The sequence below is a fragment of the Mytilus trossulus genome, chromosome 12 (genome assembly GCF_036588685.1).
Source record: "Mytilus trossulus isolate FHL-02 chromosome 12, PNRI_Mtr1.1.1.hap1, whole genome shotgun sequence".
NCBI classification, from domain to species: Eukaryota; Metazoa; Mollusca; class Bivalvia; order Mytilida; family Mytilidae; genus Mytilus; species Mytilus trossulus.
Genome location: NC_086384.1, coordinates 25,441,353 through 25,461,473, shown reverse-complemented (window position 1 = coordinate 25,461,473; position 20,121 = coordinate 25,441,353). Strand labels below are relative to the sequence as shown.

Genomic DNA, 20,121 nt, shown 5'->3' with positions numbered 1-20,121 from the left:
ACAGAGAAATTTACATACTGCTCCTACCCTGCGTTATCAAAATATTGCGTCTTTTTTGAAGATTTATTGTATGTGTGTTATAGCAGTAAAAAATGTAGATACAAACAAAATAATTGAACATGTAAGAAATTTCAACTCTCAAATAAAGTTTACAATATTGTTAAATAATCTCTTTCGGTTGTCAAATAAGACGTATACATTTATTTTATGTAACCGAATAAGATAGACACCTACTACATTTCATTCTTACGAAGCACTTTTCTGACTATACCTTAATTTATCAGGAACGTTCAAACCCAAACATTAGAATGTCGAAAGAGTGCTGATAAATGAGTTGTTCGAACTAAAGTAATACAGCAAGAATATTAAGACCATCTAAGGTCAAATAAATGAAAAGAATAAAATTTTGAAAGAAAATGGTGAATGTGTCAAAGCGACAACAACCCGACCACAGAGCAGACAAGAGCCGATATCTATTTAGTCTCAATGTTTGATCCAAAATATAAATTCACAATTTTTCACAAAACCATATCATATTCGAATTCTCGTTTTAACGTGTTAATTTTTAATCATATATTGCTACATGCATTTAGGTGTTTAAGTAAACTTCATATGCGATTCTAAAAGGGTATCTATTACACTTAATGAAAAACTGCATCATTCAAGATCTATAATGGTTGTTTTGCTTCCTCGTTTCAAAATGAACTTTGCATAAAATATTCTATGTGATATGCAAATAGTTCATGCAAACTCAGAACAAAAACAAGAGAGCCGTGGTGTATAGTGGTTAGTGCATCGGACTACTAACACAAAGGTTCCTGGTTCGATTCCCGTTTGGGATGAAAATTTCAGGAACTCAATTTTCGGCTCTCCCTTGACACCATTTGTGAGTATGGTCTTGAGGAAACGATGATAGTCCGTCGGAAGGGGACGATAAATGGCTAACCCGTGTTAAGAGAGAGCCATAACTTTAAAGACACCATTGTAGATTTCGAAAAAGAGTAGGCTAATGTCGCTACAAGGCAGCACTCGCACCCGCAAAGTGGAACGGGATTAATATAAGTTGCAAAACTTGTTTCCCAATCCACTATAAATAAATATGTTTAAACTAAAAACAAATAATCCAATATCTTAAATAAACTAGGTTCATTAACTGATTAAGGGAGTAGAAAGGTTTGGTGGAAAGAGACTTATTAATGTGTTACAACTAACTTTGTCGTGGAGAGAGCTAGAATTATTTGAACAATGAGTATCTAATTAAATTGTTTGATTGATGTTTACTCATCGTTAAGCGGCAAATATTTTAATATAGGTTGCCCGGGATGAATGTCGGGGAACGTTGAATTGGTTATCAAAAATGATGAAATATAGGATACAGACAGAAGTTTTGCTTGCAACAGGCCATCTGCTTTTATGACATTCTCTTCACGAGGCATCAAATTGAACATCCCAAATTCAGCCCAGACGTGGCATCCGTACATTATTAAATGTAGAAAATGTATTCGGGCGGCGGAATACTCTTTCCTTACTTATTTTGTCTTAGACACAATACAGATAACTTTCCCCAATTAACGAAAAAAAACATCTCCAGATTCGATGTCAATCTTCATCACGCACATGTATATGTTAAGATGCGTCTGCGCTTTAGTACCACACATCGGAAACAAATAAAGAATTATGGCTAGCTGTTGGTTATTGTCACAATAGTCAACTTACCTGTTCGTAATTGTCAACTAATCATATTTTCCTCTATTTTCAAAAAAGATTGGAATTGAGAATTTTTGCTTATCTCAGACTTATTTTTGACTTTTTGTCAGATAATCGAAATCCTATGATTTTATCAATGGTGTGTCATCAAAACTCTTGCCCGCTATTTCTTTGAATTCAAAATTTGATAAAATAGTTCAAAAATGCCATTTTTGAAAATCTGATAAAATTCTTGCAAGAAAACACGTTCAATGGTGTACGAAAATATCGGAGAGTCGAAAATTGTCTTATCAACTTTTCAATGGCTTTTTTTCTCAAAAACAAGGAAACTAACCTTGCATTCTTATAGTCGGCTTATTTAATTCTGTCAGCTGGTTATTTTTAAACAGAGTAGTGAACATCATTCAGTACTTATATGCCAAACGTTATCATGCTTTTGACCTTCCGTTTATTTTTTTAACCTTGAATTTTCAATCGCATTTTGTTTTAATGCTTACTTATATTTCAAAAATTAGTTTCAAGTAGATCATCACTATGTTATTAACCCTTACGTATGGGAGTGACAGTATATCTATAGACACACAATCGATATCATGTTTGAAGGATGTTGGAAAAGGTCAACAACCACCAGACTAACAAATCAAGTCAGAACTTACAAGAACTGATATACGATACGATATCAGTTAAGTGTACCAATACTTGTATAAACAATTCCACAAACAACGGAATGTTCACTATTGTTCGTGTTCTAACATACAAAGTACCATACATCGTGTTTCATTTTTTTTTTGAAAATTTATCAGGCCGTTATTTTGTTAGTTTGATTAGTATGAATTTTTTAAATTTGTCATTTAGGTTTTTTTTTATATCTGACTATGTGGTGTGGGTTTTACTCATCGTTGAAGGCAATAAAGTGGCCTATAGTTTATAATTTGTCTCATTTAGTCTCTTATAGAGAGTTGCCTCATTGGCATATTACCATATCTTCTTATTTTCATTTGGAAGAGTAAAATTTCTTAATTTAGAGGTAAATTGGAAAGCATACTTCACAAGTCAAAAAATCAAAATTAATATTGTTTCAAAATGTTTATGTTCATTCTTTTTATCTTACAAATATCCGACAAGCTTCTCCACCTTGGAAATATCATCCGCATTTATAGGAGAAATATTTCTAAAATTGAATTAAGTTAAATTATTCCTTATGAGAAACAAATGAGACGTATATATGTTCATATAGATAGTGATAAAGTTTAAAAGGATACAAAAGAATTCGCACTTTGAAATAGGATAAAATGTAATCTCTTGTTTTTAAAGTATATTCATTATTTCAAATTCTACATGAAAATAAGTTGAATATTACATGACCCTATCGTATATTCAAATTAAAAGTTGAAATGTGTTTTCGTTTTATAGATAACATTGTATTTCGATTAATACGCAAATGATTGATGTGGTCAATTTTATATTGAAAGTAAGAACACGCTTGTTTAAACCACAAGTCGAAAAAACAACTGAAAAAATATGGAAGAACAAATGACAGCAATCAACCACTTAAGAGAAAACATTAGATTCAGCATCAGGAATACCACCAGAAACAGGCGAGATGAACTCTGATGCTTAATAAACTGACAACAAATGGAAGTTTTAACGACCTTGACTTGAACGGGCAGTAAATAAACTAATAAACTATCCGACCCCCTTAATTGTATCATCCACCATTAAAGACAAGTTGGTGAGATATATCCAGTTCTATTAGATTGTGAAAGCTTTAACCGTGTGCACCTTTTAGTATTCATCTGTGCCTTCCCGTTTTCAACAATTTCAAATTGTGCTCAAGGTCTCAAGTCGACGCTTTTCACGTCACACTAAACTACAAGACAGATTCATTCAATTCTTGTAAGCTTAATGTAAGAAATATAAATCTAAGAGTTCAAATGATGTGTATCGCATGTAATATTGATACTGTATGTAGCCAAAATATATGAGTCACACATAAGCCATTTATAAGTATTGTTAGTATTATTTATAGGCTTGCTTAGTGGTCAATTAACTCTTCGGATATATGGCCAAAGTTCAATTATAACAAATATGCAGTGGCGGATCCAGGAATTTTCATAAGCGGGGGCCCACTGACTGACCTAAGAGGGGGCCCGCTCCAGTCACGCTTCAGTGATTCCCTATATAAGCAACCAATTTTTTTCCAAAAAAGGGGGGCCCGGGCCCCCTGCCCCCCCCCTAAATCCGCCTATGATATGTATAATTGATATCTCTTATCTGTAATAGTTATACTTCATTGTGAAGGTCAAATAATCTTGATCACAGAAGTGTTTTATACTTAAATTTAAATTTAAACTGGTTCACAGACATTAAACAACTTGACTAGACGGTTAAAACTATTTAAACATCTATGTACCGTACTTAGATTGATATACTAACTAATTCCGTTAAGAATATGAAAGTGTACGTGTACTGATACATTAAACTGTTATACAGTATAAGTTTGGATTGGAAAACTTGTAATGCATACCGGTAATTCATTTGCCGTTACTGAATGACAAAAAAGACAAGACCTCAGAGGACAAGACACCATTATAGTATGTGATTCACCAATTGACATTTGAATATGCCTTCTTGGGATGAGAAAAACATTTCTGATTATTAAAGGAAATTGAATAAAATTTCTTGGATGTATCAGATTAAAGCAACAGCAACAATGCATTAAACACCAAACATTCAATTTGGCTCACACCGAACAACATATCATAAAGAGAACTAAAATAAAATTATGCATGAAATAACTTTCCACTAGAAGTCTTAAATTCATGAAAAACTTGCCACTGAAAGTTAATCTACCAAGCCAAAATTTATACTTACTTCAGTTTATTTTCACAAACTTCATTAACTGAGCTAATTTTACTGCACAAGATCCGCAATTCGACATTTATTAATGTTCGTGGTGATGCCGAGGTTACAATTTTTGAAATACAAAAGAATTGATTACACCAACAAAGACATTAATGACTTCTGCACATCTCGGATGATCTAACAATCTAACTAAGAAAGAATAGAATAACAAAACAAAATGAATTACGAGGAAAACTTTAAATGGAAAGTCCCTAGGCAAATGGGAAAATCAAAGCTAAAACACATCAAATGAATGGAAAACAACAGTTGTATTCCTGATTTTAGTTTAATTCGTTAAACAAGAAATTGAATCATATTAATTCAAGTTTCCTGTTGTTTGTCTTTTATATTTCTTGAAAATGCACCAAACGCTTGTCTTCGGTGGGTAATTTTTCAACTTTTTCACATACTAGTAATTGATATGTAAAATATGGTATTGATGTCCTGAATGTTGGATCTGCATCTCTGAAAAGAAGTAAAATTCAATTCGCAAATGGTACATAACAAACACAATATATTGGTTTCGTATCATTTGTATATATACATTGTATTTCTAGCCCAAATATCTAAATTCAAAAAAGAAAGAATTATGCATTAAATGTTTTCAAATGCGAACTTAATTTATGCAGTTTAATATATTAGTACATGTACACCTTCATAATCTTAACGGAAGTAGTTATAGCATATCAAGCTAAAGGTACACAGATATCTCAATATTTTGATAACGGTCTTTATCTTTTTCCCTGTCTAGTTGTTTAATGTCTGTGAATTTAAAGTATATAAAATACTTCTGTGGTCAAGTTTCTTTGACCTTCATGGCGAAGACAAATTGATTGAAAATACGACATGCTCAAGGTCTATAGATAGCAGATATCATCTACTAGTATATATATTTGTTATAATTGTACTTTGGCCATATATCCAAAGAGCTATTTAACACTTTTGACCAGGCCTATCAATAATATAAACAATACTTATAAATGGCTTATACATGAACAATATAGTTTGTCTATATCCAGTATCGATAACACATAGGATAAACATTGTTTTAACTCTAAGATGTATATTACTTACATTAAACTTACAAGAATTGAGTGATTCTTTTTTTTGTAGTTTTGTTTAACATGAAAAGCATTTACTAAAGCACATATTAAATGTTTGAAAACGAGAAGGCACCGATGAAAACTAAAAAGGTGCACACGACAATAGCTTTAACTACCTCATAAAACTACTAAAAATTAAGTAATCGTATAACAAAATGGAAAAAAAAAGTAATTTTGAACAACTGAAAGACAAAAGATGTTGTGAACATTGCGTACAGATTCTTGTTTCGATGTCATTGCTGCATATTTTTCTTGTATTAAGGAAAATAAGTACACAATACAATTTTAATCTTTATGTTTTATTCAAACATACAATTGTATAAAGTTTACATGTTAAAAAAATACATAGTAGTCTATCGTGAGAATCCTATATTGAGATTAAGAATTCCGTTAAGAGAGGTTATCAAATCTCTGGTAAATCCTAATTTTGTTGCTTGTTTTAGTTTTTTTGTTGTTTAGATTGCTATATATTCTAAGCAAGATTAAGTGTTTATCTGCTCTTTGGTCAGTTTTTTGTCTCTTTGGCATATTCCCCATTTCCATTCTCGATTTAATTAGGAATATAAGAATAGTCTATAAATTATTTCATTGCACAATTTTTTTTAGCATCATGATTGGTATTAATGTGAATGTCATGTTGTCCCATCACTGGTTCTTATATATGGAATTATAAATATCCAATACGTTTTGTTCGAATAAGTTTTGCTTTACGCTATCTTGATTCGTATTACTGCCATATCCTACAAAGCCAAAACTATCAAAGAACTGATAAAAAATATATAATAAGCTGTCTTCTTGACCCGATTTAGCAGTGACATCGGACGTTAAACAGACATTCATCCATTTGTCTGTCCAATCATCAATGACATGGAACTATGTTAATGATAGTTAGAAATAATATTACTTATGAAATGAAGTTAACGTTCACATATATAGCAACCATGTAATAATGAATGTCATAATAAATGTACGAAATGGATTTTTATTGTGCATCAAACGCTGAGCTGAATTTCCGGTTGACCCTCTTCTGTTTATAGGTATCCGTCTAAACACGGGAGTTGTTACAGTCGACCCAGGTTTAGTATGGTCCACATTCACATTTATATTGTTGTGGTTAGGAATCTGTATTATCTGGATATGGGGTTTACTTCCACAAGGCAGGGCACTTGCATCAGTGACCACTGAAACGCCAGAAATGAATTAGTTTTCTGCTATTTTTTTTAGTGAAAGTGATTTAATCTTTATAGATATATAAATTTTAAGTAGTGAATTTCCAGTATGCAATTAAACATATATATTAGGTAAAGAACCCATCTATATGCGGTAAAAAATTATTTGACCACCGACGTCATTGCGTTTTTAAAACATATTGATAAGACTGCGCAACGGCAAATATGTGAAGTCTTCTTGTCATTTTTGATTGCGATTTGTCTCCAGTTCTCGAATCCAAATTACGCTTCCATTTTTGAATTTGTATTCGTTTATAATATACAATGCATGTCAAAATAAATTAAGTTAACATCGTAACCGTTCAATTACACAGAGAAACAAGTGATTATTATGATGGAGTTCTTATTGACAAAATATTGTTGATTTTGGAGGTAGACTGTTTCAACAAAAGGTCAGCGTTTTTATAGGACTGTGCGCCTTTCCATCCCGAAAACGCCTGTACCAATTGATGTCAGAAATATGACTGTTGTTCGCCCATTCGTTTGATGGGTTTGAGTCTTGATTTTGCCATTTGATCAGGGACTTTTTTTTTTTATTTTCCGCGGAGTTCAGTATTTTTGTGCATTAACTATTTCCCGGACTCTTTTTCAGATCAATCTGTGTTTTTTCAGACACTTGTCAAAAACAAAAATAAAAACAAGAATATCAAAGAAGCTAGATCAATTATTTCACATTCAGAAACCATATTGATGATGTTTTTTTTTTCTATTTATAAACAACACTTTTATTATATGTTGATTCCAGAACAAGAAATTAAAGAAACAACCGACACGGCTTCCTTTGTCTCATTTTTAGACTTATATTTCGAGTTTGACATAATTTCCCCCATCTTAGTAGCAATAGACTAACTTCCCCATACATCTACATTAGTCACGAATGTGACAGTTGTTGTCCATTCGTTAATTGTGTTTAAGCTTTTAGTTTTTGACATTTGATTAGGGACTTTCTGTATTGAATTTTCCTAGGAGTTCGGTATTTTTGTTATTTTACTTTTTACCCGTGGCTGTGGTCTGAAGTTTAATTAGTATACTTTATATCAATTAAATATCTTAATATCTTCATACATACCGTTAATTCCCTGTAGTAAGAAGCAAAGTATTGCACACAGGACATATGTTCCCAGTATTGACATCTACAAAAGATGTGATTGTTTGAATGCTGGTTTGATATGTGCTTAACTTCCAGTGTCAAAATGCAAATTTAGGACGACCAAAAATAGCAATTACTTTATAAAACTTAGTTCTCCATTACTCAAAAGTTTTCACAAATACATGATTAAACGAAATATGTGATTGGTGTAAAGAACTACAAGGGTCGCTCAATTGAAAGTAATAGACCGGCATCGTAACCCTGTTGAAAAAGTAGCGCACAGAGATTTACGTTTGCACCGTGGTTCCTTAATTCCACGAGGGCATGAAATTCCTCCAACACTGGGCATAATATTCAACATCAATTAATTATTTCATCGGAAGTGACTTCTTATTTATTTGTCTCTCTAGCTTTGTACTTGGATTCGTCGGATAAGTTCAAGAGGCTTGATATTTGTATTGCTACCTATTTGGTAAGTTTGGACACAGTGGTTCTCTACTGTACTCCATTTTTTGTTTTCTTTTCCGTCGAGGCTGGCCTGATACCTCATTGAGAATAAAAGGAAGCTAGTAGTACTATTCTTCAACTTAATGTTTAGATTTAATCAGAATTAAATGTTGTCCTCTCACTTAAAAATTGGCGACTATGATGAACAGATCTATTCCAATGAACATTAAGTAAAGGATAACTAAATCTCACCTTATACGCCTATGCAATGAGAACATGTTACGACCTACACTAAAAAAAAATGCCTCCATCCGATCTTCTTTTTTTTCCGGTTATGGCATCCCAAATGCGACTTGTCTGTGGATTTGTATTTGCCTTGACTAAAACTATGAGTAAACTCATCATAGATACCGGGACTAAATTTAGTATATACGCCAGACGCGCGTTTCGCCTACAAAAGACTCATTAGTGACGCTACAATCAAAAAAGTTAAATCGGCAAAAAAAATGAGTGCCACTAGTGGCACACGATCTGCTTACCCTTCCGAAGATCCCGAGATCGCACAGAAATTTTGATTGGGTTCACTTTGCTCAGTCTTTAGTTGTCTGTGTAGTATTTGGACAAATATTATTTGTCTTTTTGTCATTTTTTTTCTTCTTCGACAAATCCTCGTGTTGATTCCTGGATCTTTCTCATTCTTTTAAGAAAATACCTAATTTGCAAAAATGTGTACTTTGGTTAAATTCACATAGTAACCCTTCAGAAAACTTACCTTAATATTCCTTAGTGAAAGTAGCAACTTTACATTTCAAAATATGCACGTTTTATATTATTTCCTTCAAAATCATGAGTAGTTCTAAATCATATTCTGAGTAAGGGCTTTAACATGTGTATTTAGGATAGTAATGATTTATCCTAATACTGTGCATTGACTTTAAAAGTGGTTATTTGGTTAGCCAACTTTTATCTTCAATTTGATAAATTAGTTCATGTGGATTCAACATTTTTAATTAAGATATATTAGCCAAGTGTTTATCATACAATTTGGCAATGTCTCATGCACTATCAGCTTATAAGAATTACTTTGCGTTCACATTGCATTTTCAAATCTTAATTAAGTCTTTCAATCATTCCTTAAAAACAGCATTTACAATTTATAAAGTTAATATTTTACCAGGATGAACTTCTGATCATTTCTGAACTTTAAATTGAAAAAAATAAACTTCTTAGAAATAAATCTTAAAAGAAATGCACAAGATGAACCGCAAGATTGTCTCCGTTAAGGCTCAATACTGACGAGTAGTACTGGCCTATGGTCAAGGTAAAGACGTCAGACTCGGGAATGTAAGGAAATTCTTTATCAAGGCGTTGGTTTTGACTAATTATATTTTTATTTCAATGATCATTATTGTAGAAAATAAAGGTTCGGTCCTCGTGGTTTTGGACAATGTCCGTCATTCATCTTAATTATTTGTTTCTCATCGACAACCCAGACCACCAGTTTAAGTCATTTAGTTGTCTTTATTGGTATAATGTATCTTTCGTATGTATACCGATAAGGAATCGGTAAATTGAAATTCACGATTTAAACATATTACATCGAAGACTTCCGGAATGCAAATGTTAACTTCCGAATGGTTCAAATTTGTTTCAACATTTAACCATCTTCAAGAAGTAGCTACTCCAATCCTTTTGTGGTAGGGATATGCAGCAATCAGTACCTCACTTTTGTTCAGTCATATTTTGTATAACAAAATAATACATATTCAATCATCATTTTATCCTTCAAATTATCGGCGATCATTATTTCCTATGTTATAATGAGATAGATAGATTTTGCAAATATTTTAATTCCATTTGTTAAAAATAATGGAATTTTTATTTGTTTCAGTAGCTTTCAATCGATTTCATCATCAACCTCATGCATGGTGTAACGTTATCATAAGTTCTCGTCCTTATTATATAATTACAAGCTTGAATGAGTAACCTGCGGCTCAACTCTACTTCTCATTACATTGTAATCAGTACATATTCATGAAATTCAATGATATAAAAACTATATTATTTAATTTAGAAAATAGCAGCAAAAAGTTCAACGTACTGTCTCAAAATATTGTCATAACGGAATATATTTATAGCGGATGCTGTTTAATTTTAGTTGAGGTAAAAAGTGCACATTATAAGGCCGCATTTCTTTCTAACCATAATTTTGTAAACGCGTGGTGTGGCGTTTGTTGTGTTTTCTAAACGCCATGCACATGTTGTTGGTAAACAGACGTTTTACAAACGTAGAAACAAATACTTACGGTTTAATCAGGTTGAAGTTAGAAACAAGTGTAGCGTTTGTACTAACAAACGACAAACGACAAACTGCAGATGCATTTTTAGCGTGTGCATAGTTTGTCAAAGTTTGTGTAAATTAATTTTAAACTATTTTAATTATTCCCGACACATTTCAATGTTTTCGCAACCCCAGGGGTTGATATTAGAAGTTGGGAGTTCGTTTGTCTATGTGGAATGAATGACCTGAATACACATGCACGTCCTGTCAGAATAAAGAGATTAAATCTGATCGATTGATTGGTTGGTGTTTATCACTAATTTCAAATTTACTGTTTGCAAATGTATAAATTATTTTAAATAATAGGGATGTTTTGGTACCTAACAGAAAACCCTGGCCGTTTTTGGCACAACTTTTTTGAAATTTTGCTCCTCGATGGTTTTCAGCTTTGTACTTGTTTTTCTTTCAAACTTTTGTATCTGGGCGTCACTAGTAAGTCTTGTGTGGACAAAATGCACTTCTGGCGTATTAAAATTTAAAACTTGATGCCTTTTGTTAGCTATTATTCGTGTGTTTCTTTGACAATTGTGTTCTCCTATTTATTCATATTGTAGTCCTGTAATGTTGGTTGTCATTTTAATGTTATATTTTACATGGCCATAAAAGAAGGAGGTTTGGCATGTCACAAAACCAGGTTCAACCCACCCTTTTTCTTTTCAAAATGTCCTTTACCAAGTCAGGAATATGGCCATTGTTATATTATAGTTCGTTTCTGTGTGTGTTATATTTTAACGTTGTGTTTCCGTTGTGTCGTTTGTTTTTTTTCTAATTTTTGAGTGTGGATTCATATTACTATAAGACGTGTCATGCTCGAACTGCTCGCGTTCATTACTTTAGGAATAACAATTTGGAAATTAGTATGGCGTTCATTATTACTGAACTAGTATATTTTTGTTTAGGGGCCAGCTGAAGGACGCCTCCAGGTGCGGGAATTTCTCGCTACATTGAAGACCTGTCGGTGACCTTCTGCTGTTGTTTTTTTTCTTTGGTCGGGTTGTTGTCTCTTTGACACATTCCCCATTTCCATTCTCAATGTTATCATGTATTTGGTTTTGATGTTATATTTGTTATTCTCATAGGATTTTTTCTAATGCTTATTATGTGTGTGTTACATTTTAATGTTGTGTCGTTGTTCTCCTCTTATATTTAATGCGTTGCCCTCAGTTTTAGTTTGTTACCCCGATTTTGTTTTTCGTCCATGGATATATGAGTTTTGAACAGCGGTATACTACTGTTGCCTTTATTTACCACAATTGGCTATTTCCTGTTAGTCAGCTTGTACTGTTGGAGAAATCCGATGAGAACCACCGAACCTGATGGCTTCTGTAGGCTTGTCAATTAAGATTGGAGTCAAATGCACCAGGATTCGAACTAGTATCAGAGTTTACCTTCTTAGTGATACAATCTTTGGACTTCTAAGACCACTACAGGCCACCACGGAACCTTGATTTATTCATAATGCTCGTTTACAGGTGAGTGGCACGCTTTATGCACTGCTTGATAAAGAACCTGTGTAATATATGTCATTATAGTTGGTGATGATGGAAAATAAAGGCAAAAGTAGTATACCGCTATTCAAATTTCATAAATCGATTGAGAGAAAAAAAATCCAAGTTACAAACTTCACAAAATTCAGGGAAACTCATCAAATATAAGAGGAGATCAACAAAAGAACATAAATACTAAAATGCAACACATACAGAAACGAAATATAATATAACAATGGCCATTTTCCTGACTTGGTACAGGACATTTTAAGAAAAAATGGTGGGCTAAACCTGGTTTTGTGGCTAGCCAAACCTCCTACTTTAATGACAATGTAAAGTATAACATTCAAAAGACAACATTACATGACAGGACTACAATACAAATAAATGGAAGAACATTACGGCGAGCTACTAAGTGTTTACTGTCCTTGACTAGCTTTGCAGCCCTCGCACGGTCATTAGTATAGTTGGTCTGTTGCACAGCAAACTGTTTTGATTCTATTCATCCGTCATTCCCTGATTTCTCAGAGTCAGTCAAAAATGCTAACGAAATCCCGATTGAACTGTATTGCAGAATGAAACTACTTTTTGAAGTTATTGTTCTTGTAATGAATATGCAGTAAACATTTGTCACTAGACAAGCAAAAATCAACTAATTTATCAATCAACTATGTGAACGTTAAAAATCCCTGTGTGCTATATTTATTTAGTGTTTTGTACATTTAGATATTTTCAATAAAATCAGATCTTTGATATTGTCAAATAAACCAACTTACTTAAAGTATAAGAGTACGTAACAAACCGACATTTACAGATACTGTAGATGACTGTAAACCGCCATGATCTTGGATTTGTAAAATAGCATTACACATTTGGTTTGGTCCTTAATTTAGCTGAATTCTGCAATATTTTAGACAGATTAGTCATGAATGTGTCATACTGTTCTATAGCCCAATTAAAGAAAAAGAAATGATTTACTGAATTTTTCAGACTGTTTTGATAAATAACAATTATTTGTTTTTGTTTAAATCAGTTTTTTCAAATTTTTTAAAAGCCAATTTGTAATGAGAAAGCAAGTATTGTGATACCATTTTTTCTTCTTTTTTTATATTCTTCAACCATATAATAAAACTTCTCATATTTCATCCTATAGATTTTTTTTATTGACAAAAAATCGGGTGCAAAATAAAAGTAAATTTGTGTAATTTGAACAACTTGCAGCTTGAAAAATATCATTTTTATACAGTTTTTTTTTTAGTACATTTTTGAAACATTGAATACATGGTAAAATCTACATTATACAATGTTTTACTTACAAGAAAGTTCTAACTGAGGAAATATATGCGAAGATCCATCTTGAATGGATATTATAGTCGAATTGTGATATTCTCTCTCTCAATATGTATTCTGTAAATTTATATATTTGTCTTATTGACGTATAAAGTACACCTATCTTTTAATTCTAAAGAAAAATGTGTGTAACTAAACTCTACGGGTGGCGTGACAAACATAATAATACACTTAACAGGTACATATCATTATCTTTTTGTTGTTGTTGTGACCACGTGTGAAATGAATCTTCAGTCATTAGGTAAGTTTTTGAAGTTAGACATTGTATTTTGCTTTGACTAAATGTGTTTGGTACATCTTAACATTTTTTGAGAAACATGATCGTCTAAGATGGCTGTATGGAAATTAATTGTTCTCGATACATTGAGCACAGCAGACAAACCTAGATGCAAATAAAATATCAGTTTTCAGGCACGAAAAATTTCTTTTATTTAAATTTAATGTGCATATTTTTTCGTGCCTGCATGCAGAGATTGTCAAATCCGCAATTGAGTCAGTCACTAAAGACGATCAAGGACGTAAACTCTTAGAAGTAAAGTATTGTTTGACACGAACAATACGGAAGGACAATGGATAACATATAAACACATCAAATGGATGATTAAATTATACACGGAAACCAAATGAAACTCATGCATTTATTTATTTTAAAATATTTGTCAAAAATTAATCTCAAATAAAAAAAAAAGAAATAAAGGAAATCAATTATGCATGCAACTTATTATGTCCAGTCATGCCTCCATAACTTTTGCAGGTGCACAAGTTTAGTCAACACTGAGTGAATTTTAAGAAAAACTAGTTAAACTAAGACCGATGCATTCTTTCTGTTTGAGTATATGTACATCCTGTGTCAACAAACAGCTAACGTTAAGGAGTAGAAGGAGTTATAGAAATATTCTGCTCCATTGGACTTCTCTAATCCTTAACATTCATAGTAAGAGAGCTACAATTTGATTGTTTAGGGGTGGATTCATGGTTTTTTGGCTGTCCCCCCCCCCCTTCGAGGAAAAAAATATTCGGTTGATTTTATAGGGAATCACTGAAGTATGAATCCCTTATGAAAAGTTATGGATCCACCACTGAGAATGAAATTTGAAAAAGTTAGGACAGGAGTTTAGAGTAAAAACAAAGGCAGAATGAGTAATTTGGCAAAAAAAGGCAGGATGACAATTTATGCATAAAAGGTATGGATGAACTAATAAAAAAAGGCAGGACTGAATAGAGAAAAAAAAAGAGGCAGGACAGAGATTATACAACTAAAAAAATGCAGGTCAAAATTATTCATCCTAGTTTGATATAACCAAAAACATTGATAGATTAATGTGGAATGATTGCGAATGAGACAAGTATCCACTACAACACTGTGTTTACTTCCTTGGACACTATTATAGAAAAGTATTAACTACTAGTAAAAAGAACCTCAATATAATTTCAGACCAAACTATTCAGGACCTAATTAATGCCGCAGTGAAGGCCAAAGACAATGCATACTGTCCCTACAGTGATTTCCATGTAGGTTCTGCTGTTTTAACAGAAGATGGACATATTTTTTCAGGTAACGATCAGCATTATTATTAAAATAGTAAAAAAAACGACTTGTGTTGCTGTTCTTCGTCTCAGTCGAAGTCACTTAAAAATTATGATTTGACATTTTACTTTAAATACGGAAGTTGATAAGTACTAAATGATTATTCCATGTTTCGAACGTGTTAAGTGAGCTTTCCTGTTTGTTAATATTGTGTGGTTGTTGTTTCCTTCTTCGCGTGAATAGTTTAATCCAGTTTGCAGCTGCTTTTGAGATTCCTGACGTATTGTTATTTAGAGTTTGACATTTGGTTTAGACTTTTTACTATCGTTGTTACTCCTTGGAATTTTCTTTTGTAATATCGGAAAGTACGCGTTTCCGGAATCTGAAAGCAAGCGTTGCCGGCGATTGAATCTGAAAGCAAGCGTTCCGAATATACACCGTGTCCTTCAGACGAAGTTGGCCTTGGATTACGTTTCACAGTTTTATAGCTTAGGACATTTTGTCAAATGGTCGGAACCCCTTGGTTCATTGCCTGAGGGAGTTGGAAACTTAGTTTCCTGATATTGTTTAAAACTATCAACGATGTATTTTAGAGAGGTACAAAGAGGGGCGAAAGATACCAGTGGGACATTCAAACTCGTAGATCGAAAATAAAACTGACCACGCCATGGTTAAAATAAAAAGACGAACAGACAAATTATAGTACATAAGACACAACATAGAAAAATAAAGACTAAGCAACACGAGCCCCACCAAACACTAGGGGATAATCTCGTTTGCTCCGTAAGCGTCAGCAGAAAAATGAATGTGATACAAAACATGTTATTGCCGAAATATTGACTCCTGTGGCTGTGCGTGTCAAAGCATAGAGGACAGACAGCTCATCAACAGCGGAATTGAACCGGTGCTAATAAAATTGCCGGATGATCTTCAAATTATCTGCAAAATACATAACACAGCCCTCTAATTCTTCCAAAGCTGCCATTAGTAGACCGGCAATCTTTTTTCTAGTCCAAATAATTATGACGTCTTGAAAGGCTATTATATTTTTTTTCTTTGACGCCTTACTTCGTCAAAGAAAAAAATTATAATAGCCTTTCAAAACGTCATAATTATTTGGACTATCTTTTTTCATAATATAACTATCATGAACCGGTTTTGACAATGCTTAAAAACGCAATGTACCAAGAATATCAAGTTAATCTTAAGAGATTTTGATTGAACTGGATTACACCAATACGAATGGCATTTATTAGAATAAGAATAAATATATATATTATTTCAATCAAGGGTCCTTGATGGGCAGCATGGCATGTACACATAAAACAATACGTCATGATTTGTTACAGAAAAAATATTTTGATATATTGAAATTTTATTTGAAATTATTGTTTTACTTTTACTCAAATGATTGTAGGTGCGAATGTAGAAAACGCATCATATGGTTTGAGTATTTGTGCTGAAAGAGTTGCCATTTGCAAAGCAGTTTCCGAGGGAAAACAAAATATAAAAGCAATAGCAGTAATATGGTAAGATTCCATACGCATATGGTCTCATTTTGTATTGTATTGGATGGTATAATTTATTTGCAATATACTGATACCGTGACGAAACAATTTTTTCAAGATTACAACACAGTAACTATAAAAAGATATAAGAAGATGTGGTATGAGTGCCAATGAAACAACTCTCCATCCAAGTCATAATTTGTAAATTTTAAAGTAAACCATTATAGGTCAATTTGTCGGACAAAGTACGATCTTCAACACGGGAGCCTTCCAGTTGGCTCACACGCAACATCAAGCTCTTACGAACCCCCAAAATGACTAGTGTAAAACCAAACGGGAAAACCAACGGTCTAATCTATATGAATAACGAGAAAAGAGAAACACGTACATGAATTGTATGACATCAATAAACGACAACCACTGAACACCAGGTTCGTGACTGAAACAAATGCAGTGGGTTTAAACATTTTAATAAATGCCAATATTCACACTTAACTGAAACAATAGTCATTTAGTGTAACATCACAACATAGAAAGACACAATGGCTTAACTCAATCAAAAGACATATTAACACAAGTGAACATGCACTGAACGAATACATTTGAAATTTGATATAAAGCTTGTTTTCCCTCATATAAAGCTATGCCGCTAATAATACATAGCCAAGAATGCTGAAATTGGTGTAACATTTTTCAGTAATATAATTGATGAACTTACTTCTTTTCCTCTATACATAATGGCCATTGAATTAATTTACATGTGTCTAATGTTTTCAGTGATGTGAAGAATGATTTTAAAGGATCGTGTGGAGCCTGTCGACAGTTCTTTGTAGAGGTATGTTTTATTCTGTTGATATATGTATCATATTGACTCAACCAATGTTGCAATAACTGAACTTTTTATTTAAAAAGAACAAAAAGTAAATCACACCTTGATGTGACTACTGGTCAGACCATAAAGACAAAAATATATTCACAAGAAGTGGTATTACCTCTATTTAAGCCAGCCTTTCGATCTGTTCCAGTTAAATCACAACATAAGTCTTTGTTGCTTGATTCTAATTTAACCATGTGACTTTTTAACATTAAGCTCCATTTTGTTCATTGAGAGTGATAGGTTGTGTTAAAAAAGTATTTCGAAGATTTTGTTATCCTTTTTTAAAAGGACTCTATAACTTATATTTGTTCTTATATCTTGCATTGATATCCCCTAGATCACCGCAATGTTAATTCTCATACAAGAATCAATTAAGCAGTATACTTATAATTCCCTTATTTCTTTCTCTTCGCAGTTCAACATGAAGATGGATATATACTTGGTAAAACCTGATCTAACAGTGAAGAAAGTAACAGCAGAAGAACTGCTTCCTATGTCATTCAATCCAAAAGCTCTTCAAGCAGAAAGAATTTCTTAACACGTTTAATAGTTACCAGAAAGAATGTAAATAAGATGATGAATAAATTTAAATAATTTGCCTTTTGTTTCCAATCTTTTTGATTAAGGAGAGCAGATTCACTGCAGATTGAGCCACTGACTTCATCTTCTGTCTGATATAGTTCATGTTTGCCCATCTTTTGTTTCTCTGTGATATACTGTGGACAGTCTGTTTATCTTTTCTTCCCTTCCTTTTGACAGTGTTTTGGTGCTTCTTTGTTTTTTAATGTTATTTTTGGCATGTTCCTTTTGTGATATTTTGTAAAAGTAGAAATATAGTTTGGCCTTTAAACTTACCTGATAAAATATTTGCAGTCTTTTTTGTTGTGCAATTCTGTTTTTTATTAACATTTTTTCATGAACTTTAATATTCTAAATAACTTATTTGGCAATAATGTTACATTTATCCCAAAGGATGACTAGGGAAAATAGATATGGTGATCCTTCATTTTGTCATCTTCCTTCCAGGAGAAAAAACTTACCAAAACAGAGCATCTGTTTATCTATGCAGGATGTACAACTATACATCCACTTCTGGTAAGAAGAATAGGTACCTTAAATAGTATGCCTAGTGTAGAGAAAGTGCTAAGATCTGCACACAAAGATTCCTTGCAAAAACAATTTGAGGGAACTGCAGGTGCCCTGTTGCCTCCTGTCTCCTTTTTGGTCGACCTTTAATACATGACGCATTGGCCAATCTATTGTATGTGTTGTAAATTTGTTCATATCCTAAAAATACATGAAATATTTGCCACTGGAAGTTGAGCAACCAACAATATATCAATCTGATATACCCGCCATACAGAGTTACATTGACCAATGCCAAGTGATCTTTTTAGGGAGTGACAATTAGCTATAGTTAACAGTAAAATATTGAAATAACATATACATGTAAAACAAAATGGGACTCTATGTTTGTCCAAGATAACTTATGGTTTGTTTACATTCCAACACATATGAAATATTTGTCACAAGAAATGTGTCTTTCTTACATTGTCAGGAACCTGATGTTCAGTGGCTGTCATTTGTTGATGTGGTTCATAAGTGTTTCTAGTTTTTCATATAGATTATACTGTTGGTTTTCCTGTTTGAATAGTCTCAGTATAAACTCGCCATTCATGGGGTCCTTAATAGCTTGCTGTTGCGTGTGAGCTAAGGCTCTGTGTTAAAGGCCTTAAGATTTTTTTTACAAATTGTGACTAGGATGGGAGAGTTGTCTCATTGGCACTCATACTACAGCTTCTTACATCTTTACCAACCAATGTATTACTTTTCATATTAGAGTGGTCTCAATCATAAACCTGTTGACCTACTGTCACAGAAATGCCATTTTAGTGATGTAAATGGGGGGAAATGAAAGTAACACAATGTTATGACAAAAAAAGACTTTTAATATTCCTGTGTAGAAAACAATACTTAATTTAAATGCAACTATCACAGATATTCAATATATAAAATTTTAAAAACGTCAACAACACTTAATAAAATAACATTTAAATAAATAATGAAATAGATTGTGATAAAGTCACAATTGTCTACAAACAATACAATTCAAAATACATTTATATATATAAAACTCTCATGTAATTTGTTTAAAAATAAAACATTCATATAAAACAACATGCAAACTCATGATACTTTTTTAATTCTATCTTTTTTTTTAAAGATTTACAGAGGGAAAAATCAATAGTGCATAAAAGTTTAAGACCATGCAATTTTGAATTGAAAAGACTGATAGATAATTTTGGTGCTCTGAAATTCCATGATTAAGTTACTTAGAAAATATATTGGTTTCTTTTCATATGATCAATATTTGTTTAACTGAGAACAGTAAGCCAAAGTTAATATCTTTTAAAATTAACCAACTATATAGTTTTTTTATTTACCAAAGTAAATTGGTCAAAATTAAAACTTGCTTGAACAACTGCCCAACGTTTGCCTTTATATGACATATTTTAGCATATTCTATATGCAATTTGTCAATATTTTTCT

The 20,121-nt window shown here is 32.5% G+C and overlaps 1 protein-coding gene and 1 long non-coding RNA gene across 2 annotated transcripts; one reads left to right on the top strand and one right to left on the bottom strand.

The window, feature by feature from the left end:
* Positions 1-5,997: 5,997 nt before the first annotated feature.
* On the bottom strand, positions 5,998-13,787 carry LOC134693513 (uncharacterized). Its single transcript, XR_010102414.1, has 4 exons — positions 13,625-13,787; positions 13,085-13,208; positions 8,013-8,076; positions 5,998-6,895 (listed from the first exon to the last, which is right to left on the bottom strand). It is a non-coding gene; the product is annotated as an uncharacterized LOC134693513 (long non-coding RNA).
* LOC134693512 (cytidine deaminase-like) lies at positions 13,761-18,170 on the top strand. The gene is made up of 5 exons (XM_063554348.1): positions 13,761-13,899; positions 15,094-15,213; positions 16,604-16,715; positions 17,472-17,529; positions 17,987-18,170. The coding sequence occupies exons 1-5, from the start codon at positions 13,881-13,883 to the stop codon at positions 18,107-18,109; spliced, it is 432 nt and encodes a 143-aa protein (XP_063410418.1). The 5' UTR covers positions 13,761-13,880; the 3' UTR covers positions 18,110-18,170.
* The last annotated feature ends 1,951 nt before the right edge of the window (positions 18,171-20,121 follow it).